The sequence below is a fragment of the Carlito syrichta genome, unplaced genomic scaffold (assembly GCF_000164805.1).
Source record: "Carlito syrichta isolate Samal-C Ts95f unplaced genomic scaffold, Tarsius_syrichta-2.0.1 Scaffold311678, whole genome shotgun sequence".
NCBI classification, from domain to species: domain Eukaryota; kingdom Metazoa; phylum Chordata; class Mammalia; order Primates; family Tarsiidae; genus Carlito; species Carlito syrichta.
The window spans coordinates 681,706-705,338 of NW_007255774.1; the positions used below are offsets into that span (position 1 = coordinate 681,706).

Sequence of the window (23,633 nt, forward strand, 5' to 3'; positions counted from 1 at the left end):
GGGGGCGGAGGCGGAAGGATCGCCGGAGCCCAGCAGGTCGAGGCTGCGGTGGCCGGGAGCAGCCACTGCACTCCAGTCTGGGCGACACAGTGAGACTCCAACTCAAAAAACAAAAAAAACAAAAAAAAAAACAAAAAACCTTGCCCCAAATGCAATCTTCCAGGACATTAGGTGGTGGACTGCCCCAGCCCCCAGAGAGGAGCAGGATCAGCCCTCAACTCCACCCTGGATCTACTGGGCGTGGCCGCTTTGGAATGACAGGGCCCTGGGTTTCCCCACCCGAAGCATATCTCAAATGCTCGGGAGCCTAGGGTCAAAATTATGGTTGACGGATGTCCCATCCTCTTCCTGCTAGACACTGGAGCCACCCTTTTTGTCCTACAGGAGTTCTGGGGACTAACTTCACCATCCCGGGTAGTCAGGGTAGGGGGCCAACCTTCATCCCACACACAACTCCTACGCTAACGTGCATATCTGCTAGCGTCCCATTTACCCACTCCTTCCGGGTCATGCCTCAGTGCCTTATACCCCTTATGGGAGGGACATCCTGGCCAAATTTCAGGCATCCATCACCTTCAATCCCAGTGCTGCCCTTACCACCCCACTACCGACAACTTCCTCACTCCTCCTTTTGGCCTCTAGTCCCTGGCCTCCCTCCCCACAACCTGCCTTGCTCCCTCCCTTGCTCGCCTCGGCGGCTGACCCATTAGTCTGGGACATCCACACTTCTTCATTGGCCCAGTGCCCACCCGTTCACATCCAGTTAAAGGACCCGTCCACTCACCCCAGTCAGCCACAATACCCTCTCCCCAGGGCCAGTCTGCTAGGTCTGCAGCCTGTCATAAACACCCTACTACGCAAGGGATACTTAAGGCCCACCAACTTGCCATACAATACTCCCATCTTGGCTATAAAAAAACCTGACGAAACCTACCAGCTAGGCCAAGACCTTTGACTAATAAATGCAGCCATTCTCCCCATTCACCCACTGGTTCCCAACCCTTATACCATCCTGTCTACCATTCCTCCGACGGCAACTCACTTTTCAGTTATAGACCTTAAAGATGCATTCTTCACCATTCCCTTGGCAGCTGACTCCCAGGACATTTTCGCGTTTACTTGGACCGACCCTACTTCCCGTCACTCTCAACAGCTCACATGGACGGTCCTCCCACAGGGATTTTGGGACAGTCCCCATCTGTTCAGCCAGGCTCTAGCGGCCAACCTTAAACTTCTGTCACTCCCCAAATCTGCTCTTATCCAGTATGTAGATGACCTTCTCTTATGTAGCCCCTCTATAACTGACTCTCACAGGGACACTGTCCTGCTTCTCAACTTTCTAGCACAAAAGGGATACCGAGTTTCCCCCACAAAGCTCAGCTATCCAGAACACAAGTCACCTACCTTGGTGTAGCCATTTCACACCAACAAAAGACCATAACAACCAGTCGCAAGTCTGTTATTCAGTCTCTCCCGGTGCCCAAAACAAAGGAAGAAATCCAGTCATTCCTGGGATTGGCGGGCTACTTCCGAGCCTGGATCCCCAATTTCACCCTTCTTGCCAAGCCACTCTATGATCTGGTTAAAGGTGACCCTAAGGAACCATTACTCTCCCTCTCAGCCATTAGACAGCCTTTCACGGCCCTCCAACAGGCTCTCCTCCAGGCCCCCGCCCTACGACTACCCGATGTTCACCGACCTTTCACCTTATACGTCCACGAAAACAAGGGCGCAGCCCTAGGAATTCTAGGCCAATTCAGTGGACAAACATTTGCTCCTGTAGCCTATCTCTCAAAACAGCTTGACCACCCAGTTCAGGGATGGGCCCCATGCCTGAGGGCCCTGTCGGCCGCCCACTTGCTCATGTGCAAATCCAAAAAACTCATGTTTGGAGCACCTATCACCGTTACTTCCCCCCACCATCTACATCACCTCCTAGGATATAAGGGCCTCAAAACACTCCCTCCCGGTCGGGTCCTATCCCTTCTGGTTTTCTTTGTCCAAGACCCCTCTGTCTCCTTCCAAACTTGCGCACCCCTTCACCCAGCCACATTACTCCCTTCCTCTCCTGTCGACACCCCAATACATGAGTGCGTCGAAGTCTTCGAGTCCCTACTCCCTTGTCCAGTACACATTCAGGAAGGACCTTTATCTGCACCCTCCTATGTTTGGTTCACAGATGGAAGCTCATATATACATGAGGGGTCTCGGGTGGCAGGATACGCCATCAACTCTGCCACTGACGTCATCGAGGCTAATCCCCTCCCGTCCAACACCAGTAACCAACAAGCAGAACTCACAGCAATCGCTCGAGCATTCCAACTGGCGGCAGGACACTCTGCCACTTTACACTGACTCCAAATATGTCTTTCACATTTTGGTTTCACACTCAGGCATCTGGCAAGAACGGGTATTGTTAACCACCAAAGGGTCAGTCATTGCAAATGCTAAGCTCATTTCCGACCTCCTTCAAGTCTCTTTGCTCCCCATGGCCATAGGCATCTCACACTGTAAAGCCCACCAGGTTGATTCATCTTTTGTCACCCAAGGGAACTCGCAATCTGACAGGGTGGCTCACCAAGTGGCCCTAAAACCCCTTCCTACCATACTCGTTAACACCCCCGCCCCACCAGCCGAACATACAAGTGAAGTCCCACAACTGTCCAATCTCATTCCCTACCTACTCAAATTTTCTACCCAAACCCAGTGGCTCTCACTTCGTTTCTTAAAACTTTCTTCCACCTTACTCCTGAACATACAAAACTCATACACACCCTTTCCTCTCAATGCTCTACTTGCCACCAAACGAATCCTAGAACCCCTTAAAGCCCGGAATGTTCCCCACTCACCAGGCTAGGGGAGAGCTCCCTGGGTCAGACTGGCAAGTGGACTTCACCGTCATGCCCCCCGTCCGTAACATCAAATACCTTCTGGTCATGGTTGACACCTTCTTCAGGTGGGTCAAGGCCTATCCCACCTCAAATAATTGGGCTGCTGTGGTGGGATCTATCTTAGCCAACCACATCATCCCTCGGTTCGGGGTCCCCTTCTCACTTCAGTCAGATAACGGGCCTGAATTCACCTCACAAGTTGTTCAGTCTCTAATGGCGGCCCTCAACATCAAATGGCACTTTCACATTCCCTACCACCCACAATATCAGGAAAGGTTGAACGAACTAACCGCACACTAAAGGATATCCTCACCAAACTCTCTCTCGAACTCCATCAGGACTGGGTCTCCTTCCCCAAGCTCCCTTCCGCGTTCACATCCTCCCTAAAAGGCTCACTCAGCTTTCACCCTTCGAGGTCCTGTATGGCAGACCTGCACTTCCTCCTGGCATTCCAACCTCTCCACCTCACGTCCCCCTTCATATAACCTACCCCCTCCTGTCCTTCATCCGTTCCAATATCTGGCAATATCAAGAACTCCTTTTGCCCACTCCCACTCTCCATTCAAATAGCTCTCTCTGTTCAACCGCCATAAACTCGACAAACAGACACTTCCTCCCGCCCGGCCTCTTCTTATGGTGCCATGGCACCCTCCTCTCCTAGACCTCCGATCTCACCTCCCCCTGTATAGTTGTTACACTAATCCCACAGCTCTCTCTCTACTCCATTGCCGACCTCCAGACCCTCTTAACTCCCAAACACCGATGCAAGAGGGCTGTCTTCCTTCCAGTCAAGGTAGGATTGTCCCTGGCTTCCGCAGTCATCTCCAAAGGTCTATCAGGAGGGGCTCTCGGCTACTCACTATGGGCCATGGAAGACTTACAAAGCAAAATCCAGTTAGCTTTAGACACCACCTTCGATTCTCTCCAATTACAAAGAGAGATAACAAGCATAGCACAAGTAGCCCTCCAAAATCGTCGAGCTCTAGATCTCCTATTAGCTGAAAAGGGAGGCACTTGTCTTTTCCTACAAGAGGAGTGCTGTTATTATATTAACGAGTCAGGAGTCATCGAACAAAACATTAATAAGTTACAACACCTCTCCTCACAGCTCCAAAGGACAAAGTCTTCCCAAGTTGGCAGCCTACTACAAAACTCCCTACTCACCTGGCTTTTGCCTGTCGTCACACCTGTCATTTTCATTTTTGGCCTGTGCTCCTTTCTCCCTTGTATCATCAAGTTTCTCCAGTCACAACTATTAAAAATCTCTAATCAAAACATGAATCAGCTTCTCCTACAGAATTATGACCTCCTGCCCACCGAAGATCCAGGTCTCGACTGTCCCAACCCTACAAACCTCTAACCTTGTCTTCCCATTTCAGACATGCTTGCCTTAAAGTTTACTCCCTACTACCTACCACTCAGATTCTCAGCGTTTCTTGACCACCTTCTTCGTGACAGTTGGCTCCTCCCTTTCCCGTGTCCACTTGACGACTGGCCGGACCAGCTTGCCGTTTTCCACTTACAAGGCACCTTCCAGGACTTCCACTCAAATGAAATTTTTTCTTTTGGAGCCTACTTGTGGGGTTTCATGTGGCTTGGCCTTTCACCCACCTCACTCACCACGCCCACTGTCAGCAAGAAGCAGCTAAACAGATAAACGCCGCCCCTCTCCCGTATAACCAAAGAGGTGGGAATGAAGGGCCACCGCCAGGCGCTAGCAAACCACATCCCCTCCCTTTTCCTGGAAAGGGGCCCAAACCCAGCCCCCGCCTAAAACGGTGACCCGGCAAACAAAGGGAGCGTCTGAAACGGCACCTTCCGGGTTCTTCTTCCACAGTCCGGCTCACCTTTTCCCACGCCCACGAAAAATCCACCAACCTGGATGGAGCTCCGCCAGCCGACCAATAATCGACTGACAGGTCGCCCTAAACCCCCATAAAGGCTGGCGTGCCCCTGCTTCAGCACTACAGCCTGACCCTCAGGTCCTGTAGTCCACCACGTTCGACCCATTAAATCTCTTGGCCTTAACGGGTGTTGAATCTCACTGTGCGCCACTGTCTTTCAAGAGCTGCAAATATTATTCAGTATATTCGGTACTACAAAGGAGTTTCTCTCCGACAGAAATCTATTTAGTACCCAGTTATTAAAAGGTAAGAATCTTTTCTTAAAAATATCTTCGTGGAGTACCATATTTTAGGACATGAAGATTATTAAAAAGGACCACACACGTCTCCCCTAAGCTAGAGTAACAAACCCTGAAAGCAATAACTGTAGTTATGTAACCACACTTTACATGTAAGTTCACTGAACTAGATAATAAATCTTGTGTGACTAAGACCCTCTCTTCTAGATTTTGGGTCTACGGCATCTTGTGTCTAAAAGAATCCAATAACTCTGAGCTGAGCTATCCCGTATAGTAGCCATCAGCCATATACGACTATTTCAGTTTAAATTAATTAAAATAAGATAAAATTTAAAATTCTGTATCTCAGCTGCACTAGGCAAATTTCAAATGCTCAATACCACATGTGTCTATGGCTACCATAATGGATCACAGACAGAATACTGTCATCATCACAGAAAGTTCTATTGGGAACATTGCTTTAGAGGACTAGAAAACGAGGGCCTGCTTGGGGTCTAAGTTAGGATTTTAATGGAGTAAAGTGTTACGTTGGAATAGAGACAACTTCAACTATTAGTATACACACAATTGCAGAAAAAATATATTAACATTTCTATACATTAAAAAGGAAGCAAAGTTTTCTTGTCTTTGAATTTTCCTTTCTTCCTGTGAATCTGGAGAATACTAAACTGCTATTTATATACTGCTTCCTTGTTCGCATGATTTTATAACTCTCAGAGAAATTTTAAGAAGAAAACCTCCTAATTCAAGAATAAGTATGGTCTCAGCTGGGAGAGACACTGAATGAATGAAGGAGCTCATGTATCATTTGTGAATTCATTACACCCTGTGAGGTGAATGGGAAAGAACTGGCAGAAGCAAATAATCTTATCATAATGTAGCAACTAACCAATGTGTAAAATTTTGCAGAGATATTCTTATGTGAGTCAACTCAAGTGTAAAATTTTAAGAGATTGGTTTTACTGAACTTTTGAAACAGAACTAAACATTTTTATAGCTGGGTGTGGTGGCTCACACCTGTAATCCCAGCACTTTAGGAGGCAGAGGTGGAAGGACTGCCTGAGCCTAGGAGTTTGAGACCAGTTTGGGCGACACAGTGGGACTTCACATCTCTAAAAAAAAATCAAATGTTATTCCACTTTCAGCATCGGATAGATCATCTAGAGAGAAAATCAACAGAAACATCAAACTTAAACTCCTCTTACACCAAATGTACCTAACTGACATTTACAGAACATTTCATCTACTATCTAAAGAATATTATTCTCATCAGTGCATGGAATATTCTCTAGGATACACCATGTGTTAGGCCACAAAAAAAATTTCAACAAATTTTTAAAAGCTAAAATTACACCAAATATCTTCTGAAACCACAATGTAATAAAACTAGAAATTAATAAGGAATTTTGGAAACTACAAATAACATGGAAATTAAAAACAGGCTTCTGAATGACGAATTGATCTATGAAGAAATTAAAAAGGGAGTCAAGATACTTCTTGAAACAAATGAAAATAAGAACAAAAAATTCAAAAACCCAAAGATACAGTAAAAGCAGTACTAAGAGGAAAGATTATAACAATAAATGCCTACACCTCAAAAAACTAAAGCAATTTCAAACAGACAACCTAGCAATGCACCTCAAAGAATTAGAAAAGCAAGACAATCCAAATCCAAAATTAATAGAAGGAAAGAAGTAATAAACATTAACACAGAACTAAATAAAATAGAGACAAAAGAAAACCTCAAAACAAAAGGTCAACGAATTGAGAAGCTGGTATTTTTGAAAAGATAAACAAAACTGACAAACCATTAGCTAGATTAACCAAGAAAAAAAAGACACAAATAAATAAAATCAGAAACAAAAAAGGAGATATTACAACTGATACCATAGAAATACAAAAAATTTTTAGAGGCTTTTATGAACAATGATATGCCAGCAAACTGAAAAAGCTAGAGGAAACGGATACATTTTTGGACACACGTAACCTATCAAGACTTTAACAAAGAATAGAAAAATTGAATAGGCTAATACCAAATAACAGGACTGAATAAATAATAAAAAGTCTTTCAACAACAACAAAAGAGTCTTTAAAAAACCTAATGCCTTTACTGCTGAATTTTATCAAACTTTTAAAGAACTAATGCCAATTCTTCTCAAACTGCTACAAAATAATGAAGAGGAAATTCTTCCTAATCTATTCCATGAGACTAGCATTACTGATAAAAACATCAAACAAGTACATGACAAAAAAGAAAACTACTGGCCAGTATTACTAATGAATGTAGATGCAAAAATCCTCAACAAAATACTAGCAAATGAAATCCAATAGCACATTAAAAAGATCATTTATCATGATCAAGTGGAATTCATCTTAAGGATGCAAGCAAGGATGGTTCAATACACGCAAATCAATAAATGTGATACAAGGGAGACCCTAAAAAATGCAGAATTTACCAGCACACCTGCCCATGCCATGCAGAGTGGTTTTTTTTTTTAACAGAAAACAGCATGACCTGTTCACCCAATCTCATCCTAAGCAACTTTCTTTTGTTTCCCTGGATGAAATAAGTCCTCAAAGGGCAATATTTTGCCCATATGAAAGAGATGAAATAAAAATGGCAGCAGTACTAAAAGGCACCAAAATGGAAAAATTCAAAAACTGTTTTGAGCAGTAGAAAAAAGTCTCAATAAGTGTACTGCATCAAATAAAGAGTACTTTGAAGGCAGCTGAAGTCTAAACATGCTAGAATAAATACACATCTTTTTTTTTTTGAGTCAGAGTCTCACTCTGTCGCCCAGACTGGAGTGCAATGGCCGCTCCCGGCCACCGCAGCCTCGACCTGCTGGGTTCCTGTGATCCCTCCGTCTCAGCCTTCCAAGTAGCTGGAACTACAGGCGTGCGGACCACACCCGGCTAATTTTTGATTTTTTGTAGAGATGAGGTCTCACCAAGATGCCCAGGCAGGTCTCGAACCTACGGGCTCAGGCAATCCACTCACCTCAGCCTCCCAAGGCGCGGGATTACAGGCTGAGCCACTGAGCCGGGGTAATACACATTTTAAAAAATAAATAAATCCTGTTTTTTTCCCCCTGGGTCCCCCCTTATACATCACATCAACAGAAAGAGGGTCAAAGACCATATAATTGCCTTAATAGACTCAGAAAAAGCATTTGATAATATTCAACATCCCTTTATTATAAAAAATACAAATTAGGCACAGAAGGAACATATCTCAACATAATAAAGGCCATAAATGACATACCCACAGCTAACATCATACTGAACTGGAACAAGACAAGGATGCCCACTTTCAGCACTCTTTTTCAGCATAATACTGGAAATCCTAGCCAGGGCAATAGGACAAGAGAAGGAAATAAAGAGTATTCAATTTGTAAAAAAAAAGGAAGTCATACTGTCCCTCTCTGAAGATGACATTACCCTTATGTATAGGAAAACTGAAAAATTCTATCAAAAACTGTTAGCTAATAAACAAATTCAGTAAAATTGCAAGATATAAAATCAACATACAAAAAGCAGTAGCACTTCTATACCTCAATAATGAACTATCTGAAGAAGAAATCCAGAAGGCAATCTAATCTCATTTACAATAGCTACAAAAAAACATACGAGGGGGACCCGCTAAAATCCAGAATTATCCTTCGGAGGGCAGGTCTCTTGTAGTTCAGGCTTTGCCCTCTAGCGGAGAGTTCCAGAAACACACTGGCATCAGTGCACCCGCTAGCGTTGTGAGAGGCTGTGCACACAGTGACTTGCAAGCGCACCTGTCCACGCCACATTGCGTGTTCAGCAGTTTTTGACCAAGAACAGCATGACCCCCATGCCCCACCCTCCCTTTTTACCCGATTTCATCTCGGGTGACATTTTTTTGTTTCCCCAGATGAAAAAAATGTTCAAAGGGAAACATTTTGCCAATGTGGAAAAGATGAAACTAAAAACAGCAGCACTAAAAGGCATCATAATTGATGAGTTCAAAAACAGTGCTGAGCAGTGGAAAAAGCATCTCGAAAGGTGAATTGCATTAAATGTACTTTGAAAGTGACAGAAGTTTAAACATGTAAGAATAAATACACAATATCTTATAAACAAATTCCTGTTTTTTTGGGTCCCCCTCAGATACAAAAAACATTTAGGAATAAATTTAACCAAAAAGGTGAAAGATCTCTATAATAAAAACTATAAAACATTGATGAAATTGAAAAAGACACACGCAAAAAATGGAAAGACATCCCATGCTCATGAATTGGAAGAATACTGTTAAAATGACCATTCTACCCAAAGCAATCTACAGATTAAATGCAATCCCTATCAAAATACCAATGACATTCTTCAAGAATACAGAAGGAAAAAATCCTAAAATTCATATGGAATCACAAAAAACTCTGTCAATCTTCAGCAAAAAGAATAAAGGTGGAGTCAACATAATACCTAACTTCAAAATATAGTACAAAGCTACAGTAATCAAAACAGCATGGTATTGTTATAAACAGATACACAGACACAGAGGAATGAGAACTCAGTAATAATTCCATATATTTATAGTCAAATGATTTTTGGCAAAGGTGCCAAGAACATATACTGGAGAAAGAACAACCTCTTTAATAAATGATACTGGTAAAATTGAACAACCATATGCAGAAGAATGAAACTAGACTTCTATCTTTCACCAAGTATACAAAACAACTCAAAATGGATTAATGACTTAAATATAAGACTGTAATACTACCAGAATATGAAACTGTAATACTACCAGAAGAAACTATAGGGGAGATGCTTCAGGACATTGAACAAGGCAAGATCTGAGTACAGGCAACAAAAGCAAAAATAGATAAATGAGACCATATCAAACTAAAAACCTTCTGTACACCAAAGGAAATCAATAGGAGGGAAAGAGACAACCTCTAGAATGGGAGTAAATATTTGCAAACTATACATCTGACAAGGGATTAATACCCAAAATGTACAAAGAACTCAAACAATTCAACACTAAATATCTAGTAACCCAATTAAAAAGTGGGCAAAGGATCTGGGTAGACATTTTAAAAGAGACACAAAAGTAGCCAAAAATATACGAAGAAATGCTCAACATCACTAATCATTAGGGAAAACCAAATCAAAACCACAATGAGATGTCATCTCACCCCAGTAAGAATGGCTATTATCAAAATGATAAAAAATAACAAATGCTGGTGAGGATGTAAAGAAAGGAGAACCCTCCTACACTGTTGGTGAGTATGTAAATTAGTACAGCTATTATTAAAAAAACAGTATGAAGGTTCTCAAAAAACTAAACATAGAACAACCACATGATTCAGCAATCCCACTATTGGGTATTTATTCAAAGGAAAGGAAATCCATTTATCAAAGACATATTTGTATCTCTATGTTTATTACAGCACTATTTACAACAATCAAGATATGGAATCAACCTAATTGTCCATTAATAATGGACAGTTGAATAAAGACATAAAGAAAATGTGATACATATATTCAGTGGAATACTACTAAGCCACAAAAAGAATAAAATACTGTCATTCCCAGCAACATGAATGAGCCTGGAGGATATTACATTAAGTCAAGCACAGAAAGAAAAGAACTGCAAGTTCTCACTCATAAGTAGAAGCACAAAAAATTGAGCTCATAGAAGTAGAGAAGAACTGTGGTTATGAGAGGCAGGGAAGGGTGGTGGGGAGAGGAGGACAGGGAGGGGTTGGTTGATGGAATCAGAGTGACAGCTGGGTAGGAGGAATAGCTCCAGTACTCTACAGCACTGCAGGGTGAAGAGAGTTAACAATAACTTATTGTATATTTTCAAAAAGCAAGAATAAAAGATTTTGAATTTTTCTAGCACAAAGATACAATAAATGTTTGAGGAAGCAGACATGCTAATTTGATTTGATCATTACACATTATACACATGTATTGAACTATCACATTGTGTCCCATAAATATGTATAATTATTACGTGCCAACTAAAAATAAGAGGAAAAAGTAAAACTCCTAAGATCTTGGTGTTGATCCATTCATCCACCCATCCATCCATCCATCCATCCATCCATCTAGTTACCTATCAACTCTCCTATCCATATATACATATGTTTTACTACTAATATTTCAAACATACAGAGATTATTAAAAAAATAATGAATATCCACGACAAGTCTCTTAGCTTAAAAAAAACATGATGGGAGCCCCATGAATAGGCTTCTCAATCTATCATGTACTCTTCCCCTGAAAGTACCCAGTAACCTGAATTTAGTCTTCATTATTCCCATGATTGCATTTAGGTTTTATTATGTATGTATGCATTCCTAAACAATACAGAGATTTACTTTGCATATTCTAAACAACTATAAATGGTGTACTGTGTGCATTCTTCTTCAAGTTGCTTTTTCCATTCAATAAAATTTGGAATGCGAGTTGCCAAAGAAAAAAAGTTAAAACATTGTTACATTTGAGGAGAGACTGGTGAACAGGGTGAGAAGGAAAGGCAGGTTAAAAAAAAGAAAAGATTTTACTTTTTGTTTTATACTACTCTTTGTTTGAATTTTTTTAATGTAATTTTTTCCTCTTTCCTTTTTAATGTCAATAGAAGTCAACTGGGTAGTGAGTATATGGTCAATGTGCCATTTTAATTTTCTTCTCATTTTTCTATGCTAAAAAAACAAGTTATTTTTTAGTAAGTTAAATCAAGGCATTAAAACTAGCAATATAAATACAAAAACAAGTGTTTAAACAAAAAACTCTTATGATCAGGCTGAGCGTGGTGGCTCACACACACAAAAAGCGTGCCATAATCTTAGCACTTTGAGAGGCTGAGGCAGGAGGATCACGTGAAGCCAGGGGCCCAGACCAGCCCAGGCAATATATGTTTTTAAAGTTTTCTTTAGAAACAAAACAAACAAAAAACTCTTAAAAATCATATTTCAATAAGTTATATTTTAAATGGACAGCTCTGGCTGGGTGTGGTGGCTCATGCCTATAATCCTAGCATTTTGGGAGGCCAAGGTGAGAGGAAGGCCTGAGTCCTCGGGTTTGAGACCAGCTTGGGCAACTTGGTGAGACCTCAACTGTGCAATAAATCAAAAAATTAACCAGGCATGGTGGTGTGTGCCAGTAGTTTCAGCTACTTGGAAGGCTGAAGTGGAAGGATTGCTTGAGCCCAGCAACTTGAGGCTGTGGTAGCCGTGAGCGTGCCACTGCACTCCAGCCTGAGTGACAGAGTGAGACTCCAACTCAAAAAATAAAAAAATAAAATAAATAAAATAAAATGGACAGCTCTTTTTGGTAATGGTATAGCTCAGTTCTGCTTTTCATGTGTATAAAATAGGTTAACACCAATTTCCTTTATCTGTCTTATGTGGCAAGGTTAACTCAAGCATATTAACATAAGTCAAGCTGCAACTCAAATTCCAAATTAACTTATGACACTAAAATCAAAGCTACTAACTAATGAAGTTTAAATACTTAGTAACAGAGCAAGGGGATGTTTTGGTACTTTACATAAAAAGAGAGAAGTCCACATTTTTACTTTAAGAATTAGAAAAATAAGAACTAATTACTTTCCTTTCTTGTCTACCAGAAGATTGCTTTTTCTAACAAAAATCAAGCTCAGCTGAAACTATTACAATAGTGATCTTCTTTTCTACCAGAAAGATTGGTATTTGAAACTCTGATCCATTAAAAAAAAATTAGTAACATAAAAAATATGGAAAATTCATAATACTATACATGTAGACAATCAATACTTAATGCTCACCCCCTGGAACAAGGCCCACAAGAATTAGAGATATAACAAATGAAAATTTCTCTGGGTGATAAATTTATGGAACTTTTTAACTCCAAAAATGCTGATAAAAAACATATAAGAAATTCAATAAGTACTTAGATGAATTTGGGACTCCATGAATTATGTATTATTAGAGGAAACAAGAAATGAAAAGGGGTCATAGAGAATAGGTTAAACAATCTCTTTAAGCAATGAAACAATAACCATCTATCATTTTGAACATTATACAGGAGACTCCCTAAACATGTGATCATCATAATGCCACAAAATAAGATTTTAAAAGATAAAGTATGACTTGGAGAGGTTACATGTCTTACAGAAGATCACAGATCCTTAGTAATAAGACCCTATTGTGGAAGACAGCCATGACCTATTTCAATGCATTCTGATTGAGCCTAACAAGGATTTCTACCACACAGCTGTAAATGCATCAAGGCATATCCTTTGTAACCATTCCTTCCCTTGTAGAGCAACAAACAGTGGCTAGGTCATATTGATTCTTCCCACAAGCAATTCTGAAGAGTTTCCAGTGATCAGAATAGCTCCCATTCTGGAGGTCTCCCCAAATGTTTAATTACTTCTAAAGTTACTCCAACGATTCCAAATCACTTAACAGAGGGTGAGGAAAGTTTTAAATGGGAACATAGTGTCTGGGATACTCTGGGTGTTCAATAAATGACTACTGGTGACTAAGTGATCTTTGAACCTGCTCTCACTCACTGACCCCATCCTAGAATTAGCTTAGGATTACTGGAGATCTTTCACTGGAATCAACCCATCTGCCTATTATTCTACTATATCTCTAAGGATCTGTTATCTGGACCAAACTCCTTTGGAAGCAGCAGTCAGGTTCTCAGGTGAGCCTTTCTTAACGGCAGCCAGAGCAGGATACAGAACAGGAAATACATTATACCGACATTTTCTTACACTTCCTTTGCCACAATTGTTAGAATAATAAGCAATATACCTGATGTCTATCAGCCACACAAGTTTATAGGAAGAGAAAAAGGAAATTTAATAATTCTTATTGGAATAGAGAGGAAAACACTTGCTAAGACTGGCTTACAGTCATACCATCCTCAGAGAGACACCTTTCTCTCTAATAATTTCTAATTTTGCTAAGACATTATATAGCCATTTAAAAGACACAATAAAACTCTTTTGTAAAGAACTGAGATTTAGTGACTTTAAAAGGTCCCCATAGTGACATGGTCTTCAGGTGCCTAAGTGTGAGGGAAGATGGCAGAGCCGGTGACCAAGTTGGTGCTGTTTGTGTGTCTAGATTACCAAAGAAGACTTCGCCACATTTGATTACATACTATGTATGGATGAAAGCAACCTGAGAGATTTGAATAGAAAAAGTAATCAAGTTAAAAACTGCAAACCTAAAATTGAACTACTTGGGAGCTATGATCCACAAAAACAACTTATTATTGAAGATCCCTATTATGGAAATGACTCTGACTTTGAGACAGTTGTACCAGCAATATGTCAGGTGCTGCAGAGCATTCTTGGAGAAGGCTCACTAAGGTTGGCCAAGCCCTGATGTGGCCGTCCTCTAGACCCCACCGACGCCCTGCATTTTTCAGTCAGCATGCTAAAATGTAATAATTTTACAGTCCAAGGCTGCAGCGCTTTCTTCAGTTGACTTACTGCTTCTTACCTTAAAAAATAATGGTAGATAGAGATCTGTTGTGTTTGGCAGAAGAATAAATAAAAATCTTTGATTCCGACAGTTTATGGGGTATATTAAGCATTCTTAGACTATCTGAACCTCTCACTTTGCCCCAGTTACAGAAATAGTGGGACAAACAACATATATAACAACAAAATAAAACACAATGAAGTAAAACATCACTTGGTCCAGGTCAACTTCTCAGCCTTGAGGCTTAGATGATCTAGTCTACCTCTTCAGTAGGTTTGTGTGGATGGCTTGATGAAGGACAGGTGCCCTCTGCTCCCCTGTGCTGCTTCTCCCCTTTTATGGGGTGACAGTAGCCCCCTCCTGTAGGAGCTCACAATCTGAACAGGAGTGTTTTAATTCATGCACACCCATCGTGCACACTTACATGTGTAAGAAATAGGAAAGAAAGATTTATGGTCTCAGTCTTGAGCAACTTTAAAACTTCTTGATTTGGGTCTAGTTTATTTCATGAAGAGGTTGACTCATTTGCTCTTATTCGTACCACTTTCCCTCTGAAAACTTACACCCAGAAAGGACATGTTTATGCTGGCTTAACACATAGCACTGAGGAATGTGTGTGTTTTTTATGTACTTGTAACCCAGATGTCAAATACAAATTGGCTTAGGTGGGAAGAAATAATTTAAAAGTTGGAAAAAGTTGTATTTTGTAGGCATGCTTGAATACTGATATGCTTATTCTTTCATGATTTAATAAATTTTTAGGCAAATATAGGTAATTTATGTGTACTTTGAAATAATCAATTTGAAATTCACATGGACGTATGTCAGAAAAGATTGTTCTGAAAACAAACTGGGGAGTTATAAAAATATAACTGAGATATTAAAAAAAAAAAGTCCCTGTTAACATTAATTTACCTACTAGGACCAGAGTCTATACTTTGCTTCTGGTTTCTAATAAGCTATAGTGTATAGAGTATTATCAGCTTTATCACAGTGTGTGTGGTAGTCTAAATTAGTTGACAGCTGTCAAGGTTATTTTATCTTTAGTTAAAGTGACCTCAAAATCCCAAGCACAATGTTTCTGGTATTTAACGAGCATTGAGATTTGTTAAGAAATTCCTCTTACCTGCTCTGTAGCTGTGGGGCAGTAGAAGACTAATAAAATAGTTGTACAGATGTTTATTGACAGTCCAATGATGGTGATGAGATTTGGGGCAATCCAGGAGGGAACTCTTCCTACAAGCCATTCCCAGTACCCTTGCATCAAGGGCTCAAGCAGAGATCGTCCAGCACTCTGATATCTGTGTTCTTCTAGCCGTTTTAATTGGTGTCTTGTCAATGGTGGTGTAGGTAACTGAAACAACTTATTTAATACACACCCTGTAGTACTCATATGCCCGAAGCCCATAGGGGACTCCGGGTAAGAATCTCCACATCGTTTCCTTGTTGACCGATGCCCACTCATGGATCTTGGTTTTCTTATATTTGAAGACTAATTTATTTTCTTTCGTAGATTTTTGTGGTTGGTGCTTACCTGAAAAAAAGAAAAGAAGATACATTTGCCAGCCACTATTTATATATTATGCCAATATCAGTAAACTTAACGCTAGCAGAATAATAAATATCAAAAAGGACCAGAAAGCCGAGGACTTGATTTTGGTTTTAGTTCTTATTGAAGTTGTATAACCTCATCTTCAAGTAAAAAATATTAAGGGATTTTAGTAGTAATATGCTTCTTGTTATCTTATAATTCTTCTGACTTTGAAACTCATAATCTATCTCACACTGCTTTCAGTATTACAACAAATGTTAGAAATGATCTAATTGTTTCACATATATGGAAATTGAAATCCCAAGCCTAGCAACTTAGTATTAATATCAGAGGAATTACTTTATAAAATGGGTCTTAAACAAGTTTTTATTTAATGATAATATCTAACATTTACTGAACACTTACTTTATATAAAAACTTTAAGCACTTTTAATATACTATATTAATTCATTTAATTCTCACAATAACCCTAGAAGGTGGGGACTATTAATTATCCCAATTTTTACTAAAAATGAAGGCACAGCGAGGCTAATTAACTTGTCCAAATCACATAGCTGGTAAGTATTCAAACGAACACAAGGTTTCTGTTTAAATCAAAAGATAGTTTTGGCGTGGGGGCTGATGTCTGTAATCCTAGCACTTTGGGAGATCGAGTAGGAGGAGGATTGCTTAAGTTCAGGAGTTTGAGACCTGCCTGGGCAACACAGCAATACCTCATCCCTACAAAAAATAAAAAAAATTAGCTGGGCATGGTTGCAAGCAACTACAGTCCCAGATACTTAGGTAGAAGAATTTCCTGGATTCAGGAGGTTGAGACTGCTATGAGCTGTGATTTTGCCACTGCACTCCAGCCTGGGCAACAGAGTGAGACTCCTACTCAAAAAATAAAATAAAATAAAATAAAATAAGATGAAACTTCTTGTGGTTGAAAGGGACACAGATGACATTCTAGGAGGGATAAACAGCAAGGAAAAAAATTAACTTTAAGAAGCCTCTTTTAAGCAGAGTGACCTGATGAACTGAGGAGGTAGAAAGAAAAAAAGTATAAATGAGTTAAATTATGATTGTTGATAAAGAATCTGGCATTTAATCCCTGAAGTATTTGTACTTGATTTACAAAAGATCAGAGATGACATAATTATTATAATTAAGCAGCTTAAGAAAATAATTACATGAGTATTTTCAAGATTAATACGGTAGCTATATACGTTTATCAGAATGCAGAAAGCACTGACAACAATTAAAAATTAGTAAGGTGATCTCAATAGTTTGAAGTGGTGAGGGCCTAGAGCAGGGTGGTAAAAATGGAAATATAAAAGATGGTTAAGTATATAAGAAATTTCTGTTTGGAAAGAATTAGCAGAAAGTACTTAGAGATTAGACATGAGAGATGAAGAAGCAGAACGAAAAAGGAGTCATCAGATAAAGACTAGTGGTACTGCTGTCAAAGGTGTTAGTTGGGAAAGAAATTCAGTTTGTTATATTTTGGCTCTGGTGGTGGTAGGGGGAAGGGGAACTGAGGATGACAGTAGAAAGTGAAGATATAAATAAAACTTTTAAGTAGAGATGTTTTAGACTCGAGTTTGGGTAAGATGAAAATTTCAAGTTGTCAACTTAAAAGCTCAAGTCTAGTTAAAGACTAGAAAGTAGAAAAGTTCTTGAAGGAATTACGTATGGAGAGAAAAAAAGAACAAAAAATCTTGTGGGAAACCCACAGTGATCAGGAGGAAGAAGACAGGCCACAGCACTTAAAAAAAGAAAGAATGAATTTTAATAGACACTACAGAAATTCATAATACTGCCGGGCTCGGTGGCTCAGCCTGTAATCTCACGCCTTTGGGAGGCTGAGGTGAGTGGACTGCCTGAGCCCGCGGGTTCGAGACCCGCCTGGGCAACTTAGCGAGACCTCATCTCTACAATAAAATAAAAAATGAACCGGGCGTGGTAGCGCACGCCTGTAGTTCCAGCTACTTGGAAGGCTGAGGCAGAAGGATCGCCGGAGCCCAGCAGGTCGAGGCTGCTCCAGTCTGGGTGACAGAGTGAGACTCCAACTCAAAAAGAAAAAAAAAAAAAGAAATTCAGAATACAGTGATACAGGGTTCAGGACATCTTAACAATGAATCTACTAGCAAAACATGCCCAGCTGTCTTTTTCGTTGTGACAGGGTCCAGTTTATTCTGCCTTGGCAGAGTGTTCCTGAGAGTGGCAGGTCCTATCCTGGGTGAAAGGAGAGCCCAGGGCCAGTGAAGGCCAGCAGTGAAAGAAGCAGGGGTCACACACCCCTTGGAATGCAGCAAAGGCAGGCCAAGGCCTAGAGGCAGTTGTGGTAGGCCAGAGCAGTGAGCCCCTTTCCCCAGCATTGGAGACACCAGACTGAGACTGGGCCATGGCCACAGGACTAAGAGCCCATGCCACACAAACACCCTGGGAAGCACCACACAGGACACATGAAATACAGGCACTTGGCTTATGAGTAAGCACACAGACAAGAGGGTACCAGCCAGAGGGACACTCAGCCCATAGCCAGACAGGATGTGTAAACACAATGTTGGTGTCACATAAAGATCAAGACTTCCCTAGATTCTCACAGATATGAAATCCCAAAATTTCGATGTCAGTAATGACCTGAGGGTAGTATCCAAAACCTCTGTCAATCATGTATCTCAATATGTGGTTCAGGAAATAGTCACCATAGTTAAGTTAATGTCCTTAAATAAATACTTTAAAATCTCAACAACAAAAAAATCGGTGCCACAATTTATTCAAGGGAGGTACCCTGAAATAAAATATTTAATATTTCAAACTGAGGAGGCAAATCAAAGCTAATTTCTTACTTTTTTTTTGGGTGAGTCAGAGTCTCACTCTATCACCCAGGCTGGAGTGCAGTGGCATGAGCACAGTTACCATAGCCTCAAACACCCTAGGCTCAGGTGATTCTTCTACCTCAGCTTCTCAAGTAGCTGGGACTACAGGTGCACACCACCATGCCCGGCTGCTTTTTTCCCTCCATTTATTGTAGAGATGAGGTGTCACCATGTTGCCTGGACTGGTCTCAAACTCCTGGGCTCAGGTAATTCTCTTGCCTTGGCCTCCCAAAGTGCTAGGATTACAGGCATGAACCACTGCACCCGGCCTAATTTCTTACTATTTTGAATAATTCTTCCATACAACTGTATCACAAAGTTATTGTTAAAACTGTTTTTCAACCTGGGGCAACATAGCAAGACCTTCTCTACAAAAAAAATCAAAAGATTAGCCGGGCATGGTAGCACATGCCTGTAGTCCCAGCTACTCGGGAGGTTGAGGAGGGATAGCCTGAGTCCAGGGGGCTGTGGTGAGTCATGATTGTTTGTGACTCTGCACTCCAGCCTGGGTGACAGAGATGCTGACTCAAAAAAATAAAACAAACAAACAATTGTTTTTAACCAATGTTTATACAATATTAAACAACTGGTGATGCGATCACTTGAGATCAATGACAGATAGATAACCAACAAAACACTCAGCTTCATGGTAGCCAGTTTTTTTACAGTCAGATTTAGTGTTATATTTTCATATTTTCCACTCCCATGGAATTCCACTTAAAATAGAAATTAAAAGTTTAATCAATGCCATTTGTATTTATTATTGTAGTGTTCCATTCTCCCACTGTTAAAAAAAAAAAAAAAAGGCGTTATTTTGGGAGCTAGCTTGCTTTTGGCACTAAACAGCTATAAGCAACTGATCCTAATGGTTTTAAGTTTGACCATTTGGCAGGACTAGTTGTTAAACTGATACTTTCCTTCTGAGTTTCCCCTGTGACCTAGATTTTTTTTTAACCTTCTATTTTTCTTTCAGAAAAATCTACATTTTGACAAAGCCTTTCTAGGTCTAGTTATTGTGTAAGTTCATGCATGAGAAGAGGCAAAGAGTTTTTGAAGATTTTCTTTGCCAACATTTCAATTTGGTAACTTTGTTTCTGTGAAGCTCTAGCAACTAGCAACAACACTGCAAATATAAATTCAGATACTTAGAGCCCCTGACATACAAATGTCTACTTTACTTCCAATACATACAAATAGTCACAGAGGTTGCTGTCACTGCCGCAGTCCCACCTCCACTCTTTCTTCTTCCCATCACATCTGAAATCCATGAAATTGCCATGAAAACCATTTCAGAAAAGCAGGATTTCTTGAATTTTAGCAAATGTGAAAAACAAGCATATCTCAATGAAGCAGGGTAGGGGAAGTGGCTACAACAGACAGATCAGAGAAAGGGAATAAGGATGTGGGATGGAAATATGGAAAGAAGGTATACATACTACAAAATTATTTTAGCCACTTGAGATTTTTATATGGAGTCAGTCTATGCCTAAAAGGGTGAGCAAAAAAAAAAAAGTCATTTTCTGACCACAGTACAAACAACAAAAGAAAAAAAGTAAGAAATTAAAATTATTGCTGGCTAGCCTAGAAACCTAGTCACCAGTCACAAGTTTGTTTTTTTAGTTGGGGTCTTGCTCTGTCATCCAGACTATAGTGCAGTGGCTCAATCTGCTCCAGCCTCCCTGAGTAGCTGGGACTACAGGTGTATGCCACCATGTCTGGCTAATTTTTTCTTTCTTTTTTTTTTTTTGTAGAAATGAGGTCTGGCTCTGTTGCCTAGGCTCGTCTTGAACTCTTGGGCTCAACCAGTCCTCCTGCCTTGGCCTCCCAAAGTGCTGGGATTACAGGCATGAGCCACTATGCCTGATCCATAAAAGTCTTTATGAGGAAGATTCCAAGCTCCAGATGCATTCAGTCACACACCTGATTGTAGTGAACAAGACAGATATGGTCCTAGCTCCTACATACAGTGGGAAAAGAACTAAAAAGTGGTAAACAAACAAATAACATTTCATATTGTGATACGCGTTATGAGGAAAACTAAGTGTCGAGCCAGAAAATAGTTGGGGATACACGTTTTAAATAGGACGAAGTCTCTCAAGTAGCTTTTATATCAAACTCAGAGGAAAAGAAGGAGCCAGATAGTTTAAAAGCAGGAGGAACAACAGTCCAAGAAAATAGAACAGGCTTGAGGCAGGAGTTTGCCTTGTTCAGGTGCATGAGAGATAACTACAGATGGACAGGAGGACACCAGATGGAATAGTGAGATAAAATGAAGTCTGAAGAGTCAGACAACACAGAACCATGGCAGAGTTGAGATTTTATTCTGATGTAATGGAAAGCAATCAGTGAGCTTATAAAGAAACCGGTAATTTTAGAGCACAGCCAAAACAATTTGTTAACTGAGGATATGTTTTCATAAATCATAATAGCAACAGTGAAAACTGTAAACTGTATAAAATTTCCATCATCTGTCAGTTTAATACTGATCAAAGCTCCATGGCTATTGTAACCTTTTTGCCTGTAATCAGTAAACTCTCCTCCTCTGTTATAACCTGGCTCCAGTGCTCTGCTTCCTTCCTAGCACGTATCACACTTTGGACCTTTTTTGTTTGACTTTTTGTTTTTTGTTTTGGTCTTTCCCTCACACTGCTCTGTACACTTCATGAGTACACCCATTGCCTGTCTTGTTAACATTCTTTTCCACAATCTCTTAACATACTTAGCACTAAGTAAGTAATCAGAGCTTACTGAACAATGAACAAATATGATTCATGAACACTTAATTTAATGAACACTTAGTTTAATGAACACTTAGTTGTTCTAGACCCCGAGGAAACAGAAAGATTGAAATATATCATTCCATACCCTCAAAATCTCAAAAGGGGATTGGAGTCTTATAAACAGCTCAGTTACATGTTGTCAACAAATTGTTTTCTAAGTCCAAAGGAGGAGAACACGTATGGCCTGACAAAGAACTGTCTTTGTATAGGTATAAGTATTTATACAGAAAGTCTAACAAAGGAACACAGAAATAATCAGAGTTATTTAATGAATACCTTCACTAAAATTACACACAATTTGTGGGCCTTAAAAGTCTATCCTGTAGAACATCTGTGCTTATAGCATCTGAGGATAATGGTGCACTGTCTATGTGGACTGGACTTTAGCATGGAGCAACATCTGACAAGTATCACATTTTAAAAAAAATTCTACAACTGCTGAGCAGAGCATAAGGTAAGCTTATAGAATATCTAAACCGTTGTGTAAAATTCCAGAATTTCCATCCCCCCATATCTAAGGGTGCCAAGTTTTGATATGCACTGATTCAGCAGTATGTTTACAGTCCTTTCACAGGGAATTGGCTACTACACAGTTCTTTCCCACCTCTATGGCACTGCTATAGGAAAACAATCATGGCTGACACTGTTAGGGAGGCAGGTCAAATTATAATAAACAAGGAAAGAAAGGAAGAAACAGAAAACTAATAGGATCACAGGATTAAGTTTGGCATTATTTAACAAGTGATCCATAGAACAAGTTTACAAAAACAAAAGCCTTTTCAGCAGACTTGGAAGCAAAAACAGTACTGAGTAACACAACTTAGATCTAGTATTTTGCTGAAGTGAAATCCTGCATTCCTTAAAGGAGGAAATAACTTTCTGCCTCCCTAAAAAAAAAAAAAAAAAAAAAAAAAAGCGAAAGCTTGGCATTTTATAAATTATTAAATTATTTTTCTAGTCCCTTAAAAAGAATAGCACCAGCACCTTTAGCCAGTTTAAACAGCAAACGTGCTGCCTAGAAAACAAAGAAATTGCACAATAAAATGTAATTGATGTTAACTAATTTATTTCTTTAAAAAAAGATATTTTTTTTTTGGTGGAGACAGGGTCTTGCCTTGTTGCCCAGGTTGGTTTCGAACATCTGGTTTCAAGTGATCCTCCTGCCTTGGCCTCCCAAAGTGCTGAAATTATAGGCTTTGGCCACAGTGCCCGCCCGGATATACTTCTTAGATAGATGGATTGCAAAGACAAGCTGTGCAAGGGTCTTTAACTAGCTTTTCTCAGCCCGGAATGAATATGCTGCAAAATGCTTCTGGAACTTCAATCTCGAATTTTATGTGAATGCCACTGGTTCTAAATTAGCGACGCGTGAATGCTCTTTCCACAGTCTAACATGTTTTAAGTCAGTTGATTTCAACACACATATACTGAACACACTCCTGCTAGCTGGACAGAACCTTTATTCTTGGTCCGCGTGCAAGATAAGACACTAATGGCTGAAAGACAACTATGAATTTGCCTACTAGCATCAGATGGATTCACAGATGACCGAGAAGACGTCAAGCAGAATGACATACACAACGGCAATGATGCGAAATGGCAAAAATGGCACCAAAAGGCCAAGCACTGAATTGGGGGCGGGGGGAGAGAGTTCACTACGGCGAAATGTGAAGATCCCCTGCGTCCGTGCTCCTGGGAACACCGGCGCAGGCTAGCAACCCTCCGGCCCTTTCTTCTGCCAGGAAGACGGCTGAAATAAACTCTGGTTAGCAATCTCAGAGCTGGTCAGCACAGGCTTGAAATTTCTAGAAAAGTTGCCGGCCAGAAGCGAGGCCCACCCAACACCAGCGCCGCCTTTCCCAAAGGGAGGCAAACCCGGCCGTGGACGCCGCACGGTTTGTGGACTCGGAGGCCTGCGGGCAAGGAGGGCGTGGACCCGACCGGCAAG

The 23,633-nt window shown here is 40.4% G+C and overlaps 1 protein-coding gene across 3 annotated transcripts in view; it reads right to left on the reverse strand.

Moving 5' to 3' along the window:
* The window catches only part of CEPT1 (choline/ethanolamine phosphotransferase 1), a 55,533-nt gene that overhangs the window by 31,522 nt on the left and 378 nt on the right, over nt 1–23,633 (reverse strand). For 2 of the 3 annotated variants that reach the window (XR_002482588.1, XM_021717999.1), the window contains exon 2: nt 15,616–16,023. Coding sequence is in view for 2 of the 3 variants with exons in the window: in XM_021717999.1 (XP_021573674.1) it covers nt 15,616–15,954 (339 nt within the window). In the remaining variant the exon portion in view is untranslated. Of the gene's footprint in view, nt 1–15,615; nt 16,147–23,633 lie in introns of those variants that run through there. The other variant, XM_008068933.2, reaches the window with a different exon arrangement.